The sequence below is a fragment of the Gallus gallus genome, chromosome 3 (assembly GCF_016699485.2).
Source record: "Gallus gallus isolate bGalGal1 chromosome 3, bGalGal1.mat.broiler.GRCg7b, whole genome shotgun sequence".
Lineage (NCBI taxonomy): Eukaryota > Metazoa > Chordata > Aves > Galliformes > Phasianidae > Gallus > Gallus gallus.
The window spans coordinates 1,987,139-2,014,740 of NC_052534.1; the positions used below are offsets into that span (position 1 = coordinate 1,987,139).

Here is a 27,602-nt window from a genome sequence, read left to right on the forward strand (position 1 = left end):
CTCTGAGATCAAAATACCTCAGCTAATGTTGTCAAAGTTGACAAATTTTCTGAATGAGCTCCAAAAAGCTTCATTATGTGGCTATTTCTGTTCACATAATCATCAGAGGATGCTCTAACAAGGTAGAGTCGTCTTTCTTTTCTCTTTGCCTGTTTTTTTTTTCCTGAGTTTGCACGACAATACCTCAGCACTGCGTGCACAGCCCCAACCACGGCAGGCTTGCCGGAACAAAATCCAGCAGCACAGTGCTATTCCCCAGCCTGAGCAGCACCACACGTGCTAATGGCAACGGCAGAAAGGAGAGGGGGCTGCAGGCGCAGAGCACCGCCAGTCGCTGCCAGGTAACATGGGTGAGATGGAACGCAACTCCTAAACAGTTAATGGGTCTGACCTTCTTTAGCTAGCTGCCAATTTCACGTTTAATGAACTTAAAGCCATAGAGAATCAAGAAATAGATTTTAATTTGGCTGCATGATATTGGAACTGATTTTGATAAAGTGCAAAAATCGTGTGAACTCAGGTCAAATTTATTTCAGCCCTGCCTAGGCTGAATACTGGAGAGGAAGATCTGGAGTAGCTCCCAGTTGTGCTGCATGAAATCATATCGAGAGAGCAGGCTGCCACCCGTACCTCGGCTCCAAGTAGGGCACGGGGATGCAGCCCAGCAGCTCTTGCCTCTGGTACCACTTCTCATTTAACAGAAGGTCAACCACGGGAGGATGAAGGTTACATTCAGACTGACAAAAGCAATGTCTCAATCACCTGCTTTCCTTCCCCACGCACAGAGCAAGCGGCTGCATTCCTGGCACCCGAGGGCAGCAGGATGGGCTGCAGGATTGCTGCATGCCATTTTTCTCCCTAGCCATCCCTTGTCTTCGGACAGAGGGAGCAAAGCAGCGCAGGACTAATTCCTCCCGTAGCTTGCTGCGCACAGCAGACAAAGGTACTGGGGCCGAGCTGTAAATCCAACTTCCACCTCACCAACTGCACAGCGAAACACACAAAATAAACAGCGTTCCCTCTGCAGCTCGCTCAGCGAGGAGCTCTGCACAGTCATTCCTCAATTACAAGGTTTTCCCTTGGCCTGATTTATTTGTGATGCCGTCAGTGTTATTTAGCAGGGGAAGGGAACGTTGTGCTGAGACACCAGACAGTTAAAAGTAGTGCTAAACAACAATAGACTTTGCTAAAGTCTGCTCTGCTGGGGCTGATTTACAATCAAACCCAGGAAATGAAGTGGTAATTCAGAGGTTGCTGATTACACCTCCACATTTCACCTAATTAATTTTATAGGAGGCAAAGTTCTTGAAAATAACAAGATGATCAAATGTACAGATATAAAACCTGTAACCTCAACATTTTCTATGCTCTTAATGTAAATTATTGCTAATTAACGAGAATTATATAGTAATGTATGAAATACGGCTGGCACTGCACTGCTCGCACAACACTCGGCTCCAAGGAAAGCAGAGCCAGCAGAACACGGCTGTATTCTTACTACTTTCTCAAAAAAAAAAAAAAAAAAAGAAGAAGAAGAAATAAAAAAAAAACCCCAAACCAACAAACAACAAAACGGATCTCCAAAGAAAGCCCGAATCCACAATTCACCTGGTGCACCCTGAGCCGCCGGATGCGTCCTTTAATTTTTGTGCAAGCTGAATTCCCTGCCTAGGCACCTAATCACTCGTCCCTGTTTTTAATGCAAATTGCTCTGCCATGAACATGTCTCTCCGCTCCTCCTCGCCCTCCTGCTCCCTCCTTCTTCTTCCCCGTCCCCAGGCACCACAATCTCCCCCCGCCGGCTGCGGGGACCCGCGCGGATTTTCGCCTGCCCGAGAAAGGCGAGAAGGGGAGCGGCGCGCAGAGGCACCGAGGCCGGTTCGGTTCGGCCCGGCTCGGCCCGACTCAGGAGCGCAGAAAGGAGAGCTTAAGGGGCGTGGGGGGAAAGACGGCTGCCTCGTGCCAACTTTGCTCCAACTGCGGCCGGAGCTCGTGGCCCGAAGCAGGGGGAGAGGCGCGGCGGCACTGGGCGGCCCGGGGGGAAGGGAGCCGAGCGGGGCCAAACTCCGAGCAAAAGTTGCCACCCACCCCCCCCCCCAAAAAAAAAAAAAAAATTAAAAATTAAGAGTCCGCCTGCCCGGGGGGCTCGGGGGCTGCAGGGAGTCCGGGCCGGGGGCAGCTGCGGCGGGCGCGCTGCTGGCAGCGGCCGAAAGGAAGAACAAAGGCGAGGGGAGAGGGGCCGGCAGGGAAAGGAAGGGAGAGGAAGGGAAGGGGCCGGCGGCGCGCCCTCCCCCCCCGCCTGGGCCGCGCTGCGGGCGCAGAGGACCGGCCAGGTTCAAGTCCGCTGCCGGCGGGGTTTTTGATGTCGGTGTGCCTCCTAGCGACCGCCCGGCACATCCCGCCCGGCGCATCCCGCCCGCCCGGCTCCTCGGTCCCGCTCCTCCGGTCCCGCTCCCGCTCCCGCCCCCGGCCCGGCCCGGGGCCGCACACGTGCGGAGCTCCGCGGCCGCGCGGCTACGCGCCCTGCTACGCGCCCCTCCGCCGCCCGGCCCGCGCAGAACGGGGCGGCCCCTCCGGGACGGCGGCGTGGGCCAGCCGGCGTCGCGGCCCCCGCCTCGGGAGAGGCGTCCCCAGGAGCGAGCGCCGAGCGCCGGCGTAGTGCCGAGGGAGTGCATGCGGTAACGTGCGGAGAGCTGTGGGAGGGAGCGAGGGAAGGAAGACGGCCCGGAAAGTTCTGCAAAGCGTGAGCGGGGACTAAACGCATCGCGCCGGGTCCTGTGCCGTCCCTGGGAGGGAGCAACACTCGCTGGGAATAATGGGAAAAAGAGATGGAAAGAAATAAAAGGAAAAAAATAAACAGCCCCGAGTAGCGTATACGGTTTCCCTTTATGCCCGCTCACCCGAGAAAAAGGGGATTTTCTGTCCCTTCCTCCCCCTCGCCCCGCATCTCTCTGCAACCCGAGGTGCCCTTTGTTGTGCGTTGAGCGGTCCGCTCTTCGTGTCCCGCCCGGAGCGCGGTGCCGCTAGCGGGGAGCGGCGGTTCTGCGGCGAGCAGCGCTCCGGGAACGGGCTGAGTCTTCTCTCTCCCAGGGAGAGCACGTTGGGTTTGGGGCTTAAACGCGGGCGCGGGGCTCCCGGCTGTGCGAGTGTGCGAGCGCGAGTGCGTGTGTCGTGTGCGCTCAGCCCGGGCTCGCTCTTGTCTGTGTTTGTTGGCAGGAGGCTTCCCGCACACGCGGCGCTTGTAAACATTCAGACACGAGATTTTTCCCAATCAAAATCCACTTCCACTTTTTTTGAAAATCTTCCAAAAAATAGTAAGTGAGCTAGGCAGCGCGAGGCGAGGGCGAGGAGGGAATCCCTCTCGGCACGCCACGGCCGCCCGCCCGGGGCCGCCCCCCGCCCCAGCCCGAGCCGAGCCGAGTCGGGGCCGGGGACGCAGAGGGCGCGGGGCACGGGGGGAGGTGGGGCGGCGGGGCCCCGGCGCGGCCGGAGCGGGTCCAGCCCGTACCCCGTGACGGAAACAAAAGGCAGCCGGGCCCGAGCACCCGCACGCCCTCGCCCCCGGCCCCGCGGAGGGTGCGAAGGCGCGAGCGGCGGGGAGCGACGGGCTGCGCTCGCCGGACTTTCTCCGCGCCGCTCTCTCCCGCGGCCGCCCGGCGCCCACCGCCGCCCCGGCCGCGCTGCCCCGCGCTTCTCCCGCCCGCCCCCGGCTGCGCTGCCCGCCCGCGCGGGGCGCTCTGCGGAGCGGGGCCGGGGCGCAGAGCGGCGGGACGAGGCGGGATGACCGGAGCGGCGCGGGACTGCGGGCGGCGGGAGTTCGTTCTGCTCCGCTCGCTCGCTCCCTCTCACTTTTATTTCTTTTCTTCCCGCTCTCGCTCGGATAGAAAATTAAATCCGCGAAGGGGTAATTGAAGGAGTCGCTCCAAGGCTTACTTACGCGAAAATTCCCGCTTGCTTAAGTGCTGGGGCTTGCCCTGCTTGCGGCGCGACATGGTGGGCTGGCGGCGGCGGAGCGCGCGGCTCACATCGGGAGCGCCGGGCTGCGGAGGAAGGAGGCTCCCGAGAAAATATCTTCATCAATGTCTTTTGACATCCAAAATAAATTAGAAATAATACAAAGATGGCGCAGGGAAGATGAATTGTGGGATAGCAGTCATGGCTTTTTTTTTTTTTTTTTTTGTGCGAGGAAAAAAAAGAGAGGGAGAGAGAGAGGGAGAGAGAGGGAAAGAGGGAAGAAGAGAGAGAGCGAGATGAAAAAAATGGCAAAAGCCCCCCTGAGCCGCAAGTTCAAGTGCGGACGTGACGTCCCCGCGAACTTGAACGTCAGGAGCCTGGATGGACAGAGACATACAAAACATGGGCAGGGCGAGCCGGGGAGAGGGGAGGAGGGAAGGCGAAGGCAACACCAATGGACACTCATCGGGGGCTGGACATGAAAAAGAGAGCAGGACAAGCCAATGGCCGAGGACCGCGGGGGGGAGCGGGGAGGGGGCGCGCCGGGCGCACGCCGCCGGAGGGCCCCGGGGCCAGGGCGGAGGGGGCCGGCCGGGCGCGAGCGGCCGCGGGGCGAGGGAGGAGGGGGCGGGGGGAGCGGTACCCGAGCCCGGGAGAAGGACGGGAGGAAGGGGAAAGGGGAAGGGGAAGGAAAGAGAGAGAAAGAAAGAAGGTAGCGGCAGCGCGCACACTCTCACACCCCCGCTGGAAAAGTAAATACATCGCTGAAGCCAGAGGCGCGGGGGGGAGGGGGGCGCTGGGCAAGCTGCCCTCGGGAGGGGCGGGGGGTAGACCGAAGGAAGCCAGCCAAGAGCGGGGACCACCCAAAAGGAAGGGGGACCCATCCGGAGCCGGCGTCCCCACTCGCCCCCCTCCCCCCCAACCTCCGCGCCGCGGAATCCCCTCCTCCCGGGAGCCGCGGCCTGGCCCCGAGGGACGACGGCGGCGGCCCCGCGGAGAGCCGAGGGGCGGCGGGGGCCTGGCCCGGCCTGAGGCAAACTTCGGCGGGGAGCGGCGTGCCGGCAGCCAGCCGCCTGCCCCGGAGCGGGGAGGGGGTGGGGGTGGCGGGAGGAGTTCCGCGAGCGGAGAAGCGGGAGGAGAAGGCGCGGGAGAGGAGGGAGCGGGGACACCGTCGCCTAGCCCCTCCGAGCCCAGCCCGCGGCAGCGAGCGGCGGCGCGGGGCAGCGGCTGCAGCTGGGAGATGCGCAGCGCCGGCCACAAGTTCCCCGCCGCGCACCCGCGGCCGCCACCGGCACGGGGAGGGCTCAGGTTGCAGCAGGAACGGGCTTGGGAGCCGGGCGTGCCCGCACCGCCAGGCCGAGAGTACCCGCGCGCGGCACGGAGACGAAGCCGGAGAACGGAGGTGGCGGCTCGGACGGAGCGCAGGAGCGGCGCGGGGACCTGTTGACCGAGCGAGGCCAGCCCGTGCCGGAGCGGGACCCCGAGCCGAGGGCAGCCCGCCGCCGAGCCGAGCCGAGCCGAGCCGGGAGCGGCGGGCAGCGAGGGGTCCGATCGGCGCGAGGCGGGGAGGAGGCGCGGCGCCGGGGGAGCTCCAGGTGCTGCGCTCACGCTGCCCACAGGGCGGGCGACCGTGTCCGTGCGGCCATGTGCTCCGTGCGGAGCGCACATAAATAAGCGGGTGTGTGCGGCACAGGTATGTTCATACGATTTGATTTGTATATCGTGGAGCGTGTAAAGCTTTTCAAGGTAACTGCGGTGCAGAAGTAATTACTTTATTACCTCCGAAACGTTCTGCAGTTCGCATTTAACAGTGCTCTGAATAATTACGAGTCATTACGCAGCCGTGCGCTCTCCGAAGCCCACGTACGGCGGCATACCTGGCCGGGGCCGGTTCTGATAAATACCAGGCAGCGTTCCATCGGTTTTCTTTAAAAACTCGCAGCGAGTTTATCACTTAGTTATACCTCAGCCCGCCGTCTCGCTGCACCGCGGCTGAGATTCCAGCGGTGGCTGCCCCTGCCGCACCGTGAGACGCACTCGACAGCTGATTGTACGGATGCTCTCGGGAACGGCAGCGAGCGAGTCCTGCCGGCAGTGTGCCCTCAATGCTGGCACGGAGTAACTGCGCGGGCGAAGCGGAGCCGTACCTCAGCTCAGCGCTCCCCTCGGCCGGACGGGCGCTGCTGTCGGCATTGATCACAATAACGCGCACTGCCCGCCGCCCCCCGCGCTGCCGTTGTCATGTGACGAGAGGGCGACAGCAGACCGAGAAAAGGCGTCGGGAGGCGTTCTTGGAGCGCCGTATCCACGGGCTTTATTAAAGCAGGTGGGTTTTTATTTTGCTGTGTTTTCGTGGAAGGAGCGAGGCTGTTTAACGAGCAGCCGTGGACACAAATAACTGTATTTACAAGCCCTGACGCGGCTTTTGCCAGGCGATAAATCCTGACGCCGCGACCATTATTCGCCGTAGCCCAGGGCGCGCAGCCCCGTCCGTGCCCCACAACGATGGAGCGCGGCTCCCCCGAGCCCTTCGGTGCGCGCCGGGTGTCAGCTCGCGGCCAGCAGTGTTTTGAATGGGGGACTTTTCTCGGCGCTTCCTGCGGTGTGCTTCTGTGTCTGATCTCCGCCTTTAATGGCCGAGCCCTGGTTTATGCTTTATAACGTGTTGACAAGTTTTCTAACAGACTTTCTGAAATAACGCACATATATTCACGTCGGTTACAAACTCCACAGTATTTTTAGCGCCGAGTAGATCTATATCCTAATGCACTGAGAGGGAGTGTAAATCATGGAGGATTTCATAGCCCCTTCAGTAGTTTTCTGTATGAAGTACGAGCAGCGTGGCCTCCAGACGTAACCTTTTAGAAAAAAAGACAGCTCTTTTATTTTATGGTGTAAAGTGCTTTTAGCTTCAGGGCTCAGAACGTGAACGCGGTCAACAAACAGCTCCTGCGAGGGGCTTAGCTGCGGTGCGGCCCCTGCGCTTGTCGCTGCGCGGCTGTCGGGCGGCTCACGGGGCCGCCCCCGCCCCCTCCGCCCGCCCCGTGCCGGGCCCCGCCGGGCTGGGCACAGCCGCGCACGCCTCGCCCCGGGGAGGGGTTGCGGGGCCCCCGGCGCGGCCGGAGAGGCAGCGGTGGCGGGGGTCCCGCGGCAGCGGCCCCCGGGAAAGGGGGAGCTGGGGAGGGCCGCAGGCGCTGCCCTTCCTAGAGCATCCCCTGTGCACTGCCCGAGCACGTGGCTCATGGTCAGCCCGTACCTACGGCACAAAGCGATGGCACTGCTCAGTCACGCTCGTGAACGCAGCACTTAAACACAGTTAAAATTTTTCAAAGGCTACTAGTTCTGGAAATGCGGCAGGCAGAAGGACGAGTGGGAACAAACCTGGGCAAATGCTGAAGACAGCCTAGCAAAAGGGCTGCGAGGACTGGCGCACACTCATGCGTCACCTCCCTCTCCACCACAGCCCTCCCCTGCCATGCCATCCTGCCACTGTGCCTCATCCCAGCCAGCTCATCCACTCCTTGGTACGGACTCCTGGCTCCAGAGCAGAGTTGGGAAAATGTGCCTGATTGTCCCAGCCGTGTGCAAGCAAGCCCAGAGTTGGTGCTGGAGCCTGGGCCATAGGGTTGTCATATCCAACTGAGAGTGCACCAGCCTCAGTTAGAGGCTGTCTACGTGCTGCAGCCCCTCAACTGGCTCACATCCTCAGACCATCTCACAGACCAGAGCCCCAAGGCACCTGCCAAGAATGTCTGTGTGCCTCCGGTACCTCAGCCCTGGGAACAGCAGCATGGTCCTCCCTCCAGTGGAGCCTGGAGGCTGCTGTATAAAGGGACTGCCTCAAATGGGGAAGTGTGGTCTCCCTCCCTCTCACAGACAGGTGCATTGTCCCTGTGTGGCGCTGAGGCCCAGAGGTACAGAGGAGTGTGATGCAGCATGTGCTGCATGCTGCCATCCCTGCCTGTCTGCTGATTTAGCTGCAGACTTGGCAACAGGTGTGTTCAGGAACTTTGGTGGGCAAATGTTCCCACTTCAGTGCTCCAACTGTCATTCATTCACGGCAGCATTCTCACATGCCAGCTCAGTATGGAACATTAGAACCAAACACAAATTCCAAAACAATGCCAGTCCTCCTGAGCCACGTGTTGCATAACGGCCGGTATCACAGGCACCCTCCTCAACGCAATGATAGCTTCAATCAGGCAGAGGCACAGTGGGTAGAACTCTTATCGCACCAGGCTGACTCCCCAGGAATGCGCAGAGGACTCGCGCGTCCTAGAAATCACATATATGTTGGTACTGCAGGGTGAGGAATGTGGGCGCACCACTTTCTCTTTTCTCCTTTTTTTGTTTGTTTGTTTTGTTTGTTTGTTTGTTAAAGGCTCAAAATAAGCTCTGATCCTGCAAGCACTTACTAGCAAGCATAGCACACACAGCAGTGAGTCTGTGCAGGATCACACACATGAGCACCAGGTGACCGAAAGATTTTGTTACAGGCTGCTCTAGGCAGGATCCAGAACAAAGTGCTGAATGTGGGGAGAATTCTTCCACAGGTTACAGTGAGTTCTAGGTTGTCAGCCTGCCCCTGCTTGCACAGCGATGGGCACAGTGGAGCCCTGAACCTTGACTGGACAGTGTAGGGATGACCTTAAAATGAATGGCACAAAGCACTTGGGACGTAGACTCAGATAGCAAACCCCTCCTCTAAGAGTACACATCCCTGTGCTCATGGGTAGGCAGGCGGGGAGGCACTAGTTACGGAGGATGTCAGTAACAGCTTACCTTTAATCTAATGTTTCATTTTGGCCAAACTCTGGTTTTAGTTTTCACTACTCCTGAAGTTACTTTACTATTAGTTATTTTGTATTTTATTTGTATTTTCATATTTTTGTAAGTAAGCATGTAACGTGTCCCTGTCAGCTTGTATCCTAAGCTTCAAGCCAGGGCAATTGAAGCATTGGGGCTTTAGGATCGACGTATGATGTGAATCCATACGGTCTTAATTATAGCAGCCATGGTATGAGGGAAGTAGCAGAGCTTTCATTACTAAAGAGGCACAGTAGTTAAGGTCTGTCAGTGTTCCTGTTACAATCCCCATCTTGAAGAGGTTATAACTTGGGCTGTGTAAATTTGATTGAGCTGAAACTTGGGACTCAAACTGTCAGTCCATATAGGGAATTACCTTATGAATAATTGGCTAACCCATTGCTTGATTCAGAGGCCTTTATGAAATGATTTTAATGGGTTTTAATGTTTTTTTCTTTTACTGACATCTAGGGTATGAATGTGGTACTTCTAGCTCTTTTGAAGCTCCATATTGAACAGCATATGTATAGATACATGTGTTAAAACTATACAGCAACACAGAGGTGTTCATGGGGCACACGTATCACTCTTACACATCCACGTGTACACATATACAGACAGAGACCATGGAGAAGTGTGACAATCTATCTCAGAATATGTAAGATAAATGCCTCAGGCAGAAGGGAACTAAAGAATGTCCATTGTGTCTGCTGTGTCCCTCAGTCCCATGGCAACCCACAGTCAGACTTGCTCACACCACAGTGCTGGGAAAGGTGGGTGTTCCCCCATCCAGCCACCCAAAGCAGTTCTGGTGCACTACAGAACAGTGAGCAGGTCACCTCCATTAGCTATAGATGCAGTGAGGATAGCAAGGGACAGGAAAAAAATCTGTCTTTTTTGGGGGGGATGGGGACTTACCATTTTGGGCGGACATTTTCTTTCCCCAGAACATGTGGAAGTGAGTCCTATGGGCACCTTGATATCGGAACAGTCATCATGACTACACTTCGAAAGGCATCAGCCACTTGACTTTGAACACTGGGCTTTGTGTTACAAAGAATTTTACTTAGAATTGCTCTCTACAATTTTACTCTAGAATTGCTCTAACTTTCTGCTAGTTCCAAACCTCTGTGGCTCAGAGACACTTTTTATCACTTCAGATCACTCTAAGCCAGAGCATGCACATCTGGGAAAGGGTGCAAACTTCAAATTTCCTTTGACCCTAGCAGAAAATACTGGCAAGCCCAAGGCCAGCAAGATGCCACAGACTGTGAACAGGTTGCTCTAGTGGAGCCAGACCCCAAAACATTTCTCTGCCAACCCTGTGAATGTTTGCAAAGCATGAACACTATCCTTTGAGACACTGCTGAGATGCCAAGTCATCCATGTACCTAAGCAGGTCACTCTTTGAGCTTATGTTATTGACCCAGGTGTCTTTCTAATTGGTTTTCTGACTTCAGCTGCTAAGTTTGGGGAGATCCCCAGCTAGCCCAAGGCCAGGAATTGTGGCCAGATCAAGCCACAGGCAGGCAGGCAGGCATAACCTGCTGGCACAGCAGACGTTGAGCTCAGGGAGGATGAGCATGCTGCATTGGTAAAAAAAGGCTGAGCCAACCTCCCAGCAAACTGGTAAGGCTTGAAGCAGGAGGAAGCTGTGAGTCTGTCTCTTTGCAGCTGTGCTGTGGGGCTTGACCTGCAACTTTAAGAATGGACAGCAGTCACTAGTGCCTGGCATCAAAGCATGCCAGCAAGAAATTTGTTTCCTGGTTCCAGTTCACTGCAGCTGGAGTTATTTACCTGGTACGTGACAGGCACTGGTGCCAGCAACCACTGTTCTGTATGTATGTATGTATCACTCCCACAAGTTAGCATGAGTGCATCTCAAGGTTTAAAAGCAATGGCACACAATCATTTCAAACTGTCTGCTAATTGGCAAGAAAGTACAGGTGAGCTGGGCAGAGTTGGTCTGCTCCTGGCCAAATGAAATACATGGGGCAGCACCAATCTTTTCAAACAGTGGTTGTTTAAGATCAGCCTTCTCTCAGGATCATAACAATAAGCTTTTCATGCTTCCCGGAAAGAATAGACCCAAGGGGCTCAAGGTCTTATCACCCTTAACAGGAAGTATAGAAAGCTCCACTCTGGATGTAGTGGGCAGAAAGAGGTGAAATGACAAACGTTTTGTCTTGGAAAATAAATCCAACTACACCTCCCATCAAATTAAATAATTCTAGGATAAAACTAATTCATAAAACTGAGACACCCAATACAAGTGTCAGTAATAAAAAATTATCTATATATATATTTCCATTGAAGAATTAGTTTTTGCTACACAAAATGTGGAAAGATTCAGTTCATTCGCACACTCCCCGGCACATTTGGCTTGAGTGACAGCAGGGATAGAGGGAGAGTGCAGTGGGAAGGATTTTTTTCTCTAATGCTTCTCAGTGAATCCCAGATGGATTCCCAGAGGAATGTGCTTGGACTTGGGTACCAAAAAATTCGTAAGCATATTTGGCACATCATTGTACTCCAAGTCTGCAGTAAGCATGTGGCCAAGTGTTCTGTTAAACTGGTGTCCGATTGTCTTTTGGAAATAATCTCTATTAGGTAGGTTCTTTTAGTCACAAACAATGCATTTAACTGAAATTTCACATCATAATTCTCTATATTAATTTTGTATTACTGTTTTAGATTACATTTAGTTTTAGCCTTTAGTTTCAGCAAAGAAGAAATACATGTGCTATCTAGAACGTGGTACCATTGTGTGAGGCTCCATCTAGATGAAAAACAAAGAATTTTTGAGATAGAAGAGATCTGCTGCATTTAAAAACAAAAACAGCTTTGCTGTGGGTTTTTTTCTTTGCCATATTTATCCTGTGCAACTCTGTGTGCAAAATTTCAACTTAATTGAAATATTTTAATGCAACTCTGACTATTATATAGCCCAAAGCTGCACAGAAAGATGCTGTGCTGAGGCATAGTGAGGGTGATAGTGAATAAAGCATGATACAAGCACACTTCTTTGAGCAGTTTGGATAGTTTTGCCACCATTTGTTATTGTCAGCACATATAATTTTTACAGTATGGTATGAATTCTGACTGCAGTGAAAAGAATGCCTTCCACTGCCTGTATGAATAAGATTTCACTCAATTAGAATAATATGCAAGTGTATCATATAGTATTACACAGAAAGCTGATGTGCATTAAGTCTGAATGCTGGGAGTTATTGTGCTAATACTATTGTTTGGTGAGAAACTATTTCCTGGCAGTGGGGAAAAAAAGAAAAAAAAAAAGCAAGGGAAATTAAATACATAAATCAAAAATATGCACAATGTTTGATATTACCATACTGAAATTAATGTATTCATAATTTAAACTTTACTTTGCCCTATTGTATTGAGTTTCTGTATACCTATAGAGAAATAAATGTAAACACAAAGCAAGAGATCCACAGACTGTGTGCTGAAACACATTACTCATTGCAGTGGTTGTGTCTGTGGGTAAATGCAAGGGAAATACAGGCTGTGTCGTGTTGCCAGGCATACAGACTGTTTCCTACCTGTGTCAGTGAGAAGTTTGGTCTGAGTGTTGCAGTAGTGATGCAATCTGCTGCGATCACGCACTCCTCGATACCCCACCAACGTGGTGCTCTGCGATCACACGCTCCTTTACACCCCAGCAACGTGGGGCACTGCGATCACACACTCCTCAGCACCGCAATGATGTGTCCGGGGGATGAGGAGCTGCGGAGCTCCTGGCACTGCAGTTCTGCTGCCCGGAGCTGAAGGTGCCCGATGCACAGGATGGGCACACAGCTGCGACCGTTCCTGCGAGAAAGGTCAAAAGTGCCTGGGAGCTGAGGTGTGCCTCAGACAGCCGTTGTACTTAGAGCCAATAAACGTGAAACTCTACTCTACTGAGACCTAATTAGCTTTTATATTCAAAGCCGTACTGCACTTTTGCACGTTGCTTATGTGTGGGACTGAAAAATACACGTACTGTGACACTACACTTTTAAAGTGTTCATTGAATGCCTTTCCAATTCTCCCAGGATTGTCTCCTCTTTAGATGTGAGCTTTCGGTGAATACGACGAGACTGCTTGTTTTCCCCCGCAATGATCACTGCGTTTCTCAAGCAGTTTGCACCTACTTACGGACCTCGCATCTTCAGCCTTGGATCTTAAAGGAACTGATAACTCCTCTTCCAGAAAACTGTTCGGTAACAGGTTTCCTGCCCCGGGCTTTACAAGGATCGCTCTTGTCTCAGAGCCACCGTGTACGTACGATTCTTTTTTTCACGGATTTTGGTGGGGTTTTTTTTTGTTTTTTTTTTGTTTTGTTTTTTGTTTTTTGTTTTTTTTTTTTGCGGGGGGTGGGGGAGGGCGTTATATATTTTTCTGTTACCTTTTCTGCCTGTGAAGTAATCAGGGAGAACGGCGGGAGGCTCCATAAATATGCAAATTGGCGCCAGATAACTGGTTTCGCTGGTTCCGCCTTGGGACTCCCGCCGGGCGGCTCCGCGGGGGAGATTGTCGCCCCCGGCCCCACGACCCGCCCCCTCTCCCCCCTCCCCGCGCCGGGCACCGCTCTCCGAGCGCGGTCCTTCCCCTCTCCCCGCCGCTGCCGCAGCTCTTCGACGCGTGCCCGCGCCTTCCAGCTCCCTGGCAGCGTCCCGAAGGAGCACCGCGTCTCGTGGCTGCTGGGTGTCACGGGGCAAAAAGTGCGGTAGGCTGAACCGTGCTCGGGCCCTTATCCTTTCTAACTCGGCATCCGAAGGATTAAAAGCAGTAACTGGCTTCCGAATTGTAAAATGTTAAAATGAAAGTTTGATTCGTGGTTAAACACTCGCGGGAGCGCATCCTTTGTGGATTCTGATTTGACTCTGCTGTTAAACCGACATCGGTACTGCGCTGACGCTTTAATTAATAAAAGTGGTTAGAGTCCTCTCTGTCATCTCGTTGCTTACCAGCCTCCACACAAACCGTTTCAAGATTCTGTCTAAATAGGAGAATGAGAAGGGAAACATAAGCCGCCAAAGTTACTTTGAAGGCAGAGAAGCCAGGCGGCTGACACTGAGAGGCAGGGTTTGGTCTGCAGCTCTCCGCAATCGTCGCAGCTCCCCGCCGCGGAAGCCCGCCCGGCAGCCCGTGCTGCGACGGCACTGCGCTCGCGGAGCGCAGAGGGTGGGAGGGGAGAGGCGCTGCCACTGCCCCCGAGATTCCCTGTGCCTGTGGAGCCGGGCCTCGCTGGGAAGGAGACGGGGGCGGCCAGATGGACAAAGGCTGTGGGCAGATCCGCCTCCGTGTGAGGTAGGGCGGGCGGCAATGGCCTCGTCCGCGGAGAAGGAATCTGGACTGCAGACTGGAGGCAGCAATGGGGGTTACTGTTAAAGTTCAGAGTTAGCCATTACTGAAAATCTCAAGTAACTTCTCTGAACCGGATTTAAGACTTCTTTTTTTTCATGTTAACTCCAGGTTTGATTGCCGGAAAAGGCTGACTACTAGAATAGCAAAACCAGTCCGCCATCCAGCAGTTGGGAATCAAGGCCCTTCTTTACCAGAGCCCCAGCCACATCCATACTGTCACCCACCTTCCAGACACTCGGCACAACCATTCACCCTATTGAATCATGAGACTGTTTGATCTTATCTGCATCTGTGAGCTGACTGTCAACCTGCTTACACTGCATATTAAATCATCTATAGTAGCTGTATCAAGCTGGGATGATCTGTTAATTCTAAATTTACTAACCCTTCGAGTGCAGTCGTTGTGTTTAATCTAGTGTAGCCAGCATTTATTTTACAAGTCTAAATCCTTCTTCAAGATATGTCTGTGCTGTAGGTTAAAAAATCATTAATGTGTAGGAGATGGTAATTGGGAAGAGTTCACTTTGATCTTTGGAAGCCAGTTGACAGCTTCACTGCTCCAAACACATACGTGTGTGCTCTCACCACTCTCGCGTGCCCGGCGTGCTGGATGTGTGCATGCATACGCACCTAATGACACTTCCTTGCAGAAAGAGTTTTGCATGAGACAAGGAAGAAGAGAGGCCTCAGACAATGCCTTCATTCCACGTCTCCATGAAGACTTATAATCGAGAGGCAAATTCCTGGTGCTGCAGCGCAGTGAGAGCATGTGGCTGCAGGCAGAGCCCTGCGCCAGGAGGGCCAACAAACCTCCCTTCGAGGCAGCACCCAGCTTGATGAATGCCTGCAGCCATTGCCAGCACCGGACATCCCCACACACTGAGGACCACAGCCCCTGCCAGGCTTGAGAAAGGTCAAGTGCTGCTGTCCGCACCTCAACCAGCGTGCCCCCTCCTAGACACAGATACATACACAAAAAATTGCATGCAGATATGTACATACATCTAAATATGTTAATCTGTTCACTGTACACACCCATCTCTCCCTGTCCCACTCTCCTGTTATCTATTATTCTTGCACGCTGCTGATGGCATCAACATATTCACAGCTTTTATTTCAGTCACAAACTGGTAGGCATGCTTCCTTTTTTGGTAATCACATGCCTGGTATCTCTCTAATGTAGCCTAATAACAATTTTAGCATTCAGATAAAAAGATTTCATTCTGTGATTGCCTTTTCTATTAGATTTGATTCTGAGAAGCCCCAGTGGGTGCCTCCGAGGCAGAGATCTATCTGTGAGGCTGCAACCGATTCAATAGCAGCCTGAGCTAACCTTGACCTTTCCCTAGACCCTACTCCATCTGGTGCCAGCCTGGTCCCCCCCTTCTCCTCCTCCTTGCTTCACAGGCAGCATTGATCAAGACGAAATCGAGCGGCTCTCTCCCTCGGAGGGCTGGGCAGTCACAGGAAGGACAGCACATTTCACTATATGGAGACAACTGAGCTTCTTATGCAATCATATATCTACATAGAGGCTTCTGATTTGATATTTCCTTCACTTCCTAAGGTTCTCCCCTCCCTCCCCCAGCAGGGATTTATAAACTATAAGACAACCGCTTTCCCCAACACCTGGAAATTATAAAGCTGGCTGTTGGGAACGCATCCTGGCGATTTGATCTGATTTACTTGGCTTCTTATTTATTTCCTTGCAGCTCGCTCCATCTTTTTCCTGCGTCCGTGGTTCTGTATCTCTGTCTCTTCTTTCTGTTATTTTCCCCTGTTCGGCGGCGGCCTTTATTCATCTCCTCGGGGATGCCGGGTGCCGCTGTGGGTAGGCTGGAGGGGCCAGCTGGTGGCTGGCCGGCTCGGGAGGACCGGCTCCCTCCGAACCCCGGCACCGACTGTCGGCTCTCTCGGCCGCGTTTCTCTGTCTGGAAATGAGAAGAGGCTCCCGCGATCAATCGGCACTCAGCACTTCGTGCTTCGTTTTCTTCCCCTCTTCTCCGCTCTGCCGCTGCACCTGGCCCCCAGCGCTGCCTGGCCCCCAGAGCTCAAGCGGAATTGCGCCGTGCCCCACGGCCCCGCACCGCCCCACGGCCCCGCGCAGCCCCGCGCCGCTCGCCGAGGCGTTCCGACGCGCTCCCGCCCCCGTTCCCTCTTCGGCAGCAGCCGCGCTGGGGTTCGCCTCGCGGACAACCGCCGCGTCCGCGCTCTCATCTCCTCTCATCTCCGTGTGGGTTCCTTAATTGCCAGGACGTTCGTTTACAATCCGCGATCTGCTTTTGCTTCCCAAGAATTGTAGCATGACCGCGTTTTCTCATCTCACACCAGTCTTCAGATTATATAACAGATGATGCAAAATTATAATGACGATCTAATCTATGCACACTGTAATTATAGAGTTTCCTGCACACACACAGCTCTTGCAGTATCTGCAGAGCTGACAACTGGCTGTAGATGCAGAGTACAAAAGATAGAGACTGATATTTGGACCCACATATGTTTAAGAGAGAGATATTACTTAATGGGAGAAGGGATCTGGAAATGCATTTCTCTTTCTTCTGAGGAATTTGTTTTGCTTTATCTCCATCGGTTGTAATAGGAAGAAACTGTGAATTACGCTGAAAAAAAAAAAAAGACATATACTCAATTTATCAGTTTACTATTACATTTCCTATCTCCAGTGTTACAAAGATTTAGAACATTTCCAAAACTTTTGGATCTAATCTGTGTTTTGTGCAGCCTACAGTTTGTTTGCAGGACCTGCCACCACACGCCAGCCAAAAATGAGTGTCAATTAATAACAAAAAACTCCCTTCCTTCCTTATTTCTGCACTCTCATACCTTAACGGATAAAACTACTGATGGTGAGAATTTTCCATTACCAACAGTTTTTATTCTAAAGCACCAAAGCTTCCCCACATAGAGCTGCTGAATATTTCCTTGCTTTTCCCAGTGGCAATTTACGCACACCACTGCTCATTTGAAATATAAAGAATATTCAGCACTTTCGGGAGTGTTTTTTCTGCTACCCAGATCAGCCAGTAGAACCAATTGCAAATCCAGTGACTGCACTGTGCTGTTTGTGGCGTTCCAAATTAGAAATCATTTGAAACCAGAAGTAGGAGGGTTTGTTGGTTTTGTCTTTTTTTTTTCTACTGTTTTCTACAACGTCAGAAGTAACTGAAAAAACATTCACCCTTGTGACACAACAGAATTTATGAGCTCTTTTCTTTCTGAGCTACCTGAGCAGTCCTGTCATCCCTGCAGAAATGCCCATGTGTGGGTTGCTGTTTAAAACCGTATTCTACTTATCAATAAAATGTGAAATGGCTTAAAAAACAATTTGAGCTATGAATTACCATCTGCTTGGTGTGTGTGTGGGGGGAGGGGGGGGAGGAACAGAAAGTAACTGCACGTATTTTCTCACTTTATATATATATATATGTATATATATGCAGTAACATAAATAATACTCCAGAATGCTATAAACCTCTGGTTGTATGAAAGGCATCAGCACAGTTCATCGTACCTTAGGTCAGGACTTTGTCCACTTTGTTAATCACTGCTTCTTTTAACTGTCTGCAGAAGTGCCACAGTACTCTTTTCCCCATTAAGCAGGGTGTCCTTTCCCCATTAAGCAGGGTGTCCTTTCTAATTTCAGACATTAAAAGCCTGATCCATCTTCCCACGTGACACTGCTGAAACGTCCCAGCGGACAGCAAATCAGCCTGCAGACCCTCTTCTGCTCTACATGGGAGGGGAGGAGGAGGGTGGGACCACTTCCTCTGGTACTGGGGTTTGCCAGTACCAAAGTATATTGCCTCAGTGCTTGTGATGTAGTGCCCCCGTGAGAGCTGTGTGCATCACTGTGAGGCTAGCTCCAGGTGCTGGGAGGCCTCTGTCCAGCCCAGGGGAAGGCATGGCCCTGGCAGACCTGCCTGGCTCCTGCCTCTCAGCAGCCCTTCCTGCCAACACTGCTGCTCCCCATAGCAGGGCTCACTGCACAACGAGAGAACAAAATAACAGCTTGTTTCTTCCTACTTAACTCGAGTTATTTCTTTGCTGTCATTCAGCTTAGTGCAGCTGGGAGCCTTGACTTTTGTAACCTGCTTATTCCAGTTCTTGCTCAGCTAACCAACCAGACACTGCTCCTACCAGCTACAGAGAGGAGGGGAGAGCCCTTTGGGAGCATGTGGAGCACTTCCAACCAGGCAGTCAGGGTGGAGCAAGTGGAGGACACGAACAGAAGGTCTTGGCTGGAACTGGGTTTCACAGGAGCACGAGGGAGGGAACTCTGAGCTGTTACGGGACCACCCGCCCCACTGCAGGAGCAGAGTTTCACAGGGCCATTCTGCAAAGCATAAACTGCCCTCCTCTGCCCAACATCTGACACTTCCTACTCTCTGAAAGACTGATCTGTTAAAAGCACTATTTCAAAAAGGAGAACAAGGGGCAGATTTTGTGCCTTCTTGGAACATGGATGGAGTGTCAGTAAGACGTAAGGGAAGAAGGAAAGGCAAATATGGCGGCATTAGATAGGCCTGCATCTCTCATGCTTTGATTTCCATTGTGCTCCCGTTAGGGCCGGGACCAGCAAGCTGCCTGGAGAGTTACATGCAGAGCACACAAGCTCCTTGCAGTAGCTGCAACACGGCATGGGCTGGGCATTTTGAACCTCACATCCACGACCACTGTAGCATTAGGATTCAAATCTCCCGTCCTCCATCACTAACACAGATGAAATACCAGAGCGGAAGGCTGAACATGGTAGCTTGACAAAGTATGTCATGTCTCGCACGAGAAGAAATGCAACGAGTGCATGATCAAAAATAGCTGCCCAGTTCTGTGGCTAAAGGTTTCAAAAGTGAAATGGATGTACTGGGAAGAAGTAAGCCTGAGCCCTTAAACCAGCTCCGTATGACAGTAGCATGAGGCCGAGCCATACAGCAGGACTGATTGCTGTGCTGAGAAAAACACACAGTTCTGTGAGACTTTCAGATTTTCTTTTTTTTTTTTTTTTCCTGTTACATTGTGCAGAAGTAAGCAAAGTGCCCAAGTCAAGGAGCTGCTGCAGCAGGGAACTGCCGTGCAGGAAACTGCTGCTGCTGTCCTTTGCAGGGTTTGTCCATTCTAAAACTTAGAGAGGCTTATTCTTGGGTATTAAAACCCCTCTAGGCAGAGTTAGAGTGGGGGAAGGTAGCTTAATTTGATAGTACAAGTGGGAAATCACATATTTTTAATCTAGTTGCCTATTTTTAACCAGGTGAAGGCGGGAACAAAGTGAGTTTTATTGCTTTTAGAGGCTCGCACACGTGTCCTTATGTCACGGGAATGATAGAACTTCTTCCAGGTCATGAATTTGCAGCACGAGAACAGAGACTTCGGAGATTTTGTAAAGAAACAATTTAGATACCTCACTGCTTTCCTAAAGCCATCATCAGAGCCAGGTGCAGTCTGACATGCATGGTCCTGAACCCCAAGATGCCTGCCAGAGACAGGCAGGGCTCCGTTCCTCCAGCAGCAAAGCCTTTCAGCAGTGCTGGCTGCTGGTGGGGACGGAGGACCAGGCCCTGCTTTGGCCATCTGACAAGCAATGTGTTCACACAGCAGAGGGCACAGCTCTGTGACTGGTGGCTTTTTCAGCCTGTCCTGACCTCACTCCTTCAGGAAAGAGAAGAGCCAGAGAGGGTGGAAAACTTGTATGAAAGTGCCCCTGTTTTACAAAGCAGTCTGCAATATAGATGCATCTGATAAGCATGGTATGGCACTCTAAGAGAGATGCAAACAAAGTGGAGGGACTGTCATTAAGGAATCACATGCAACAGGTATTTTCCTCTGCGTGAATGGCCGCACTATTTACACAGGGACGGATATTGCCAGCTCCTCACTGCTGCTCCATCTCCTAATGCACATATAACTGAAGGGGGAGTTAGAACTGATTCTAAAAGGTTTATTACAGCTGCAGATGCTGGAGTGAGAAATGCATGTAATGCTTGCTTGTGCAGCAACTGCTCAAAAACACTGCCACCACCTGTGGGAAATCAGAAGTTTGAGGAGGCTACCAAGAGACTGATCCCAAGCAGCCTCCAGGAAAAGGTCTGAGGAGGCATCAGTCACCACATCTCCAAAGCCACTACTCCAACAGGTGGCCCCGACGCTGTTCTCTTTGAGGAGGCACAGCTTCTGGGGTATCCTCTTGCCTCCTGAGATCAGGCTGATGGTAGAGGGAGACAGAGGAGGAAAATGTACTGTGCCACTGCCTGCACCATGGCTGCTCTGCTGATAGCACGAGGACTTTGCTCTGCAGGACTGTCCATCTGGCACCATTCCTGAGCAATAAAAGCTCACCCGCAAAGCATTTTACAGCAAACAGTCTGTGTAATGAATACCTTAATACTCCTGTAGCTAGACAACAATACCACAAATGGTAATTACTCTAAACATACTCACTCCATGAAAAGAACCCAAGTTCACATACCTGCTTCTTCAGCCAACAGGATCCAGGGCCCCACAGAGGCAGGGTGACTCCTCATGTTACTCGTAGGGATTCCCTGGGCTACTCCAAGCACACTGCCCACGTTTTCCAAAAGCCAAGGTATCCTAAAGCCCTGTGGTGAGCGCAAAGGTAGCAAGATGGCCACCAACAGGCTCTCTCAGAAAGGAAAGAGTTGCTCATGCATGAGTTTGTGCATGCATGGATGTGTGGGGTCAGGCATCAAATGTTCTAAACCTAGGGCTCTGTGCCTAACACTTTCCCAAAACTTTCTTTTATCTTTCCTTCCTCAAAGATTCCTTCCTTGTCTTCACCTACTTTAAAACAAAACAAAACAGGCTACTGGAACAGCCTTGAGAACCAGACACTATCTGTGATTCCTCGGTGCACATCATGCACAAGAGTAATAGCTGAGCTTGTAAGATACTTGGAAAAAGAAGCCTGTATTCTGTGAGATTAGAATTCAGTGACCAGAGTGCTACTTAAACTAAGGGATAAAGGCAGAAATGTGAAAACATAACTTAAAATTACCTCCTGACCTGCACTCTTGTCCCCATCATGTCCTCTGCTTGGGCGAACATACAGCAGACAGGCTGGAGACAACAGAGCGCGAGGTGTCCTGTGGTTCTATTCTAACCTTGGAACTCTGGATTTGGATGTTGTTTGTTGAAGAACAGATTCCTCTTTTTGAAAGAGGTACTTTCAAAAATGACCATTTACACACGATTGTAAAATAATGACTGAGACCTGGTGCATGTGAGCATTGTACCTAAAGAAGGCTTACATTACCTCGGAGAGAAGGAGCGCTGTGAGGGGTTCCTCCTGTTTGGTTTCTAGCACAGCACATTCAATCATTCCACAGTGTTTTATATAATTTATCAATTAATAATAATACCTGCCATCTAAAATGAAAGCAGTATCAATTCATAACCTCATTCTTGTCCCAATCACCAGTACTCTTTTTCAAATGCAATGTATCTTCCACTAGATTTACAAGCCTTTTTCATGAAAGCAAATGCTGTTTACTTTATGTGGTTGTATCAGTGAGCTAAATATTTATTGCGGGCTCAAAGCATTCACTAGCCTCATTTCCACCAGTTGTTGCATTCAGATTAATAAACCAGTTTCCCAGTTAAAGTGAAAAGAGAATTCAGAAATGTTAACATGAAGTGAAAAAAGAAGCAAGAACATGACTAACAGACACCAGAATGCTTCATAGTAATGTTATCCTGTCAATTATTTTTAAAGAATTCCCTGTTCATGGAGAAAAAATGTTAAAAGACTTGGGCCATTAAATAAAGATGTCCACAAACACCAGTTCCTTCATTTTTCCTCATTTTGGAGGAAGAGGATACTGCACAAGTGTTTTTTTCCCCCTTTTTCTTAACTCTACTATACTTTTACAAGCACTGAAAAAAAAGTAATATTTTGAGGGCCACAGGATAAACTTGAATCATGAGTTTATGATTCTACATGGTGTGTTTATGAAGCAAAGTACTCATCAGCATTTGTAGCATTAGGAAACCACGAATATCCAGTAATCTTAGCAGCCATGTGTAACGCTGTATAGGTAAGAGTTACTCCCAGGCAGGGATGGCTCCAAGTAAACACTTTAGGAGGCTCAGACCTGGAGATAATTTCAATTTGTTTGTAACCAGTCATGAACACACAATCACCTATTGAAAGTGCCTGGCTTAGAGTGCAGACAGATGGAGAGCACAGAGGTTAGTACAGCCAAGCCTCAGACTGACCTTTGTAAAGAGAATTAAATCACTCTGACCTTGTTGCAAAGCCTAAATTATATCCATAGACCTCAAATAATACATTGCTGCCCTCTTTTTATCAGACTTCTTATCTCGAGGGTATCTTGTTTGCTAGCCACTAATGTTAAATTGCAGCATTTATGCTTGCATTTGTGACCTTAGTGGACATTTTGTCACATTTTTCATGAACGCTTAGAAAAACAGAGAGAATGTATAAAACCAAAGTCTCATTTCACTTAGGCATAAAATAAATGTGAATAGGAAAAGAAATCTGTTTCAATCGGAGGACACTGAACACAGCAGTCATTGTATAATTCTAAGCTTCACTATCATCCATAACCTACCATCCGGACAGCCCAGAAAACAGAGCAGTGCCATCTAACAGGATTTCCAGTATTTCAGAGGCACCTTTTCTTCTCAGATGGTTTTAATAGTTCAGGATTTATTTTACTCAGACTAATAATAAGAGTAGCACAACCCACATGGCACCTGCCATGTGTTGGTAAGGCAGGTATGAACAGCATCAGCAGCGACGTGCAGGCCGGGCACTTGTGCCCGTGGAGGAGCCTGCAGAGGAGCCTGGTGGAGGTGCAGAACTGCAGCCCTTCCCACGGCTGAGGGCCTGGGTCTGCCTTCTGTGGTTTCCTGCTTCACCTCAACCTCACCAAGAGATGCTTGGGAAAAAAAAAAAAAAAACCCAACAACAAAAAAGAAAGTCTAAGTTCAGGATGCGTCTTTTTAAGTATCTTCTTTCCAAGGTGTGCTAGAGTTCCTTCCTTTAAAAAAAAAGAAAAAAAGTAGGGCAGGGAGGGGAGTGCTGCCTCAGGCAGGGAGAGCTGCCCAGCAGCTCTTCCGTCCCATGGGATCACACCTGCCCCTACAAGATGCCTCCATGCCACGTTTGGCACTGTCCCCTTGCTGACCTTTGTTGGCTCTCTAAGCCAACAAAAAAAAAACAGCTGCCTCTCACTGAGATGGTGTTGGGAGTGTTCAGCAAGCTGGAGTGAGTAATTGAATGGAGAGGTGAGCACCAGAAGTGGCAAGCAACAAGAGCCCACAGCTACAGGGTAGAGAAGAGAGCAAACCAGTGCAGCACTGATGTGGATCAGCTACAGAACCACACTGTTAGATTTAACTGCTGATGAGGGTTACCTCTGGCATGGGAGCAGCTGAAATGCTTGAACATGATGCTTTCTCCCAGCTTTGCTCTGCAGTACAATAAAAAAACTTCACCAGAAGTCTGCTACTACTGTTATTTCGGGCCTGCCCTCCAAGGTGGACTGCAGAGGTAAAAATCCTTCATACGCTGTGTTCTTACAGTAGCATTTGCATGTTAAATCAAAAACAAACAAAACGAACAAACAAACAAACAAAAACCCTAAAAAACAACCACTTAAAATATTGCCTCTTCCCTGATAGATTAAATAGTTAATTTTCAAAGTAGATGCAGCACAGTGAATACCATCCCAAATTGTCCACTATTAACTCTTCAGTGGTTCATTCTTTAGCCCTGGTATGAGTTCAACATCCCACATATCACTGCTGATACAGGTAGTAACCCTCCCTACTAGTGTCACTTGCACCAAGGAAACCCGTCCTCAGAAACCAACAGCTGCTTGGTCAGAAGCACCAGCCTTGGACACAGGAAGTCACAACTGTGTGAGATAGAAACTGTATGGTGTTATTCTACTGAGGCTTCATTAGATCACAAGCCTGCAGATTCTATTGAGAACTACATAGAGTTAACCTACTTGAAAACGAAGAAGTGTGAACAGCCCATGGGGGTGTGCTCTTCACATTTTTTGCCTGCAAATGTACTAGAAATTCCCCTAAAGGGAAGTTCCATGCTTCCAAATGCACACTGCAGATTGAGAACACCAAGGAGTATATTTCCAACAGATTCCTCTCAATATTTTAAAGAACTTTCAAATAAATAGATTCCTGTATTTCTAGGGACAGGGCCAGCGGCAGACTACAAAAGCAGCCAGTCAGTTACTGCTGCTGTTGCTGCCACAGAGCAAGTGCTTGGGGGCGGCTGCTGCAGCCTAGATTGGAAAAGCAGCTCCCTCCTGACAGCAGTAGTCTTTCTCCACCCTCCAACCTGACAGTTGCAGGGTCATCAAGCCTGGTCCCAAGATCTAGGGCTGAGGCAGCAAAATTCAGTCTTGCCAATGCCTCTGAGAAGTCTTGCTCCAGCTCTGACCTCAGTACTCTTAGTTGTTCCTCTTCTGGTGTGCAGTTCCCATGTGGTTCTCTGTAAGGTGTGTGGAGTGAGGAACAGAGCCCCAAGGAGTGACATATCTGTACATATCTGTGTGAGTCCAACCATGGAAGGGATGGTCACAGGAAGGAAAGAATATGAAAGAAAAACAGGCTAGGAGAAAAGGTCCACGTCCTGAGAATCATTTAATATTTCAGAGCTGTGAGCTCCAAAGAATCGAGCCTGATATCAACAGTCATACAGGAAATAATGAGTACAAACCACTACTTACTTCCTTTGGCTATACAAAGCAAAAAAACAAAACAATAATGGCACTGTTTTATTCTGTGATCTGATTCCTGCGTTACCTTATTTCCCGGAGACTATTCCTCTGCATACCACAACATGCCTGCCAAGATGTGGATTTACAGGTTACGCTGTAGTTGAACCTGCTAGTTTTCAGCTCCATTTACTTGTTGGTACATGCCTAACAGAGTTGCAGTCCAGATTAGGAAACATTTGTTTATGCCCCAAAATCCCCAGCATATTTTTCTCTGCTCCCAGCGCTGGGTTTCATCCCACCCCAGCTCTCTGTTACTCAGCTCCCACACTGTTTCCTGGTGTAAAATTGATTAGAAGCAGCATGAAATGTCATTGGGCTGACCCTTGGGAGGCTGGGCCCAAAAATAACAGGCAGGAAAAGTGGCCTTTTGATTAAACTTTCAATTGCCAAAAAACTGTACATTTCCTCTCACCGTGCATGTGCACACACGTTGTAAGCCAAGAGAATTCTACAGGAGATGCAGACACCACAGTGACTTTAGCACAGACCTGTTCTTAACAGCATTAGTGTTGCTGGAGACAGCAGAACTCTTGCCATCAGCTTCAGGGACGGTAGAAGGGTCCTTTGTTCCCCTTCGTACTTCACATCTCTTTCTTCCTGGTACCTCTTAGCTGTTAGCAGAGAGAGAATGCAAAAGTACTGTGCAGCAGGTCCAGGCTGGCTGCTCGGGACTGAAGAGCTGGTGCTGCGGAAGGCAGCATCTTCAGAAAGCAACATAGGTTTTCAGGCATTCTGTAGAGCCCATGCTAACATGTTTTCTGGGTAGTGTTAGGTGCATGTTGTTTGTACTTTTCCAAGAGGGGAACATCAATATCAACAATAACCAAGAAGCAGTTCTGGTACGGTCCTGGGAAATCCAAGTGCTGCTTCAAGGAGACAAACAAGGCACATGGAGTTTTGGTGGGAAAAAAAATGTGACAAAGGAGGAAGCATGCCTTCATGGACGCCTATGCTGATATGAACATCTGATACTATGCACATATTTTACATATTCATATATTTATATGTCAGACTGTTCCCATTTCAGAACCTCATTACCTAACTTGCTGCAGAATAGCCAGATGCAAAGGAATGAGGGAAGGAAGCAATAGCAGATTTTGGAACCCAAAGATTTCCAGGCCTCAGCAGATTTGCCATGGTCTTGTTTGTACATATTTTTTTACTTTCACCTAGAACTACCAGATTACAGTGAGCCCCGGCATATACAACACCTCTGCTTGAGGTTGGCAGCAAAGCAGCTTGGTTAGGGGTCAAAGCACAGGTGTTTGTAATACTTTCAGGTTCAACATTTAGATCTCATCTCTAACCCAGGTGAGATCAGTGGTATATAGAGACAGGCCATGGGCATACAGCAAACTTCTTGCTGCCTCCTGGGCAGACTAACACTGGCTGAGGCCAGAACCTGCCTCTGCAGGGCTGCACTTGGGCCACAACAGCATCCTATGGTTACTTTGTCACATGAGCAAAGCCAGTCTTCTTAGGTCTAGAGATGAGCTAGAAGAGACAGGTGTTACAAAAAATAATGACCGCTATTATTCTGAAAATAGGGCTTGAAATGAGCCAGTGTGAGCTGTGTGATATATGGTGATACTAATTCATCTTGCCTTCTCTTACTCACACTTCTCTTTCTCTCCTTTTCGGAGCATATAGGAACCTGTTTGTCTCAACCTCAATAGCAGTTCCTCTAAAGTTAAAAAGGACAGCTCTACTGCTACCTTATCACCTTTTTTAACATTTCTCCCCCTCTCCTCCTCCCCCCCCTCTCCCCCCATATTCAGCCTCTGAGTTTGCAGTGTGCAAAAGAAATTGAAAAAAAAAGTTTCTGAAATATTTCTCGAATAATTCTCAAGGATTATCAAATCCATTATTGAAATGATATTTGGGAAGTAGCAGAAAGAAAGAATTCACAATGGCCTGGTAAGGCATATCTATCTTGAGCAGGGAGCCAGTGTTTGGTCAGTGTTGTACAGTGTACCTGCATGGAACCTGGACACTCACAGCAATTTGAGGTAATTCCTTGGTCAGCAAGTGAAGACCCCAAATGCACAGCGGTTTAAGATGGGGATTGTGAGAAGCAGACATCCACAGAAACCCGAATCACATTCTAAGGCTATTGTTTAACATTCTAGGTATGTAAGATAGAGAATAGAAAGAATAAGAATTATCATAAAATCCCTGCTAAATCATGCCCTGCTTTCTCAAGGCAACCTCGAGCTTTAGTAGTTCAGGCAGATTCTCTAGCTGACAATTAATATTAATGGGTAGATTTCACAATGTGGCATTATCACACTGTGAGATGGGTGGGCATACCATCTGGGTTTTGGCAGGTATTAGATGTAATCAAAGGGATTACTTGGCTCAGGGAGAAATGGAAAACCTTGTGCTTGTTTAGTCTTTCTTCTTTTGTTTGGATGCAGCGCTAGATGTACTTAACTATTTTCCCCTTGTCCTTTGTTTCTCGTGATGAGCGTTTCTGAGTTTACATGGGAAACGAGAGGCGGATACCAAAGCAATTGTATTAGTTGGAGTCTGAACTGATTTGCCTTATAGCCTTTCTCTTTCTCATGCAATGATGTTTTGGGATCGATTGTCAACTCGTTTAGGGGCCTCGCTTTCGCATTTTAGAAGGTTAAGCGGCGTATTTAAATGGTGAGGGATTTAAAGAGAAAA

At 50.0% G+C, this 27,602-nt stretch overlaps 3 protein-coding genes across 10 annotated transcripts in view; 1 reads left to right on the forward strand and 2 right to left on the reverse strand.

The window, feature by feature from the left end:
* BCL11A (B-cell CLL/lymphoma 11A) overlaps positions 1-4,341 on the reverse strand; it is a 58,895-nt gene extending 54,554 nt beyond the window's left edge. For 3 of the 7 annotated variants that reach the window (XR_001465568.4, XM_015283304.4, XM_015283300.4), the window contains exon 1: positions 2,901-3,738. Coding sequence is in view for 5 of the 7 variants with exons in the window: in XM_015283304.4 (XP_015138790.1) it covers positions 2,901-3,249 (349 nt within the window). In the remaining 2 variants the exon portion in view is untranslated. Of the gene's footprint in view, positions 1-1,608; positions 1,868-2,900; positions 3,739-3,937 lie in introns of those variants that run through there. The other 4 variants (XM_040696976.2, XM_040696977.2, NM_001031031.2 and 1 more) reach the window with 2 other exon arrangements.
* On the forward strand, positions 4,251-13,712 carry LOC107052840 (collagen alpha-1(I) chain-like). The gene is made up of 3 exons (XM_040698108.2): positions 4,251-4,322; positions 4,725-5,647; positions 12,833-13,712. Exons 1-2 carry the CDS (start codon positions 4,251-4,253, stop codon positions 5,622-5,624), a joined length of 972 nt encoding a protein of 323 aa, XP_040554042.1. The 3' UTR covers positions 5,625-5,647; positions 12,833-13,712.
* LOC124417823 overlaps positions 5,715-27,602 on the reverse strand; it is an 83,168-nt gene continuing 61,280 nt past the window's right edge. The window contains exon 2 of one of the 2 annotated variants that reach the window (XM_046939204.1): positions 5,715-6,812. In XM_046939204.1, the coding sequence (XP_046795160.1) occupies positions 6,753-6,812 (60 nt within the window). In that variant the 3' untranslated portion in view covers positions 5,715-6,752. Of the gene's footprint in view, positions 6,813-15,806; positions 16,752-27,602 lie in introns of those variants that run through there. The other variant, XM_046939203.1, reaches the window with a different exon arrangement.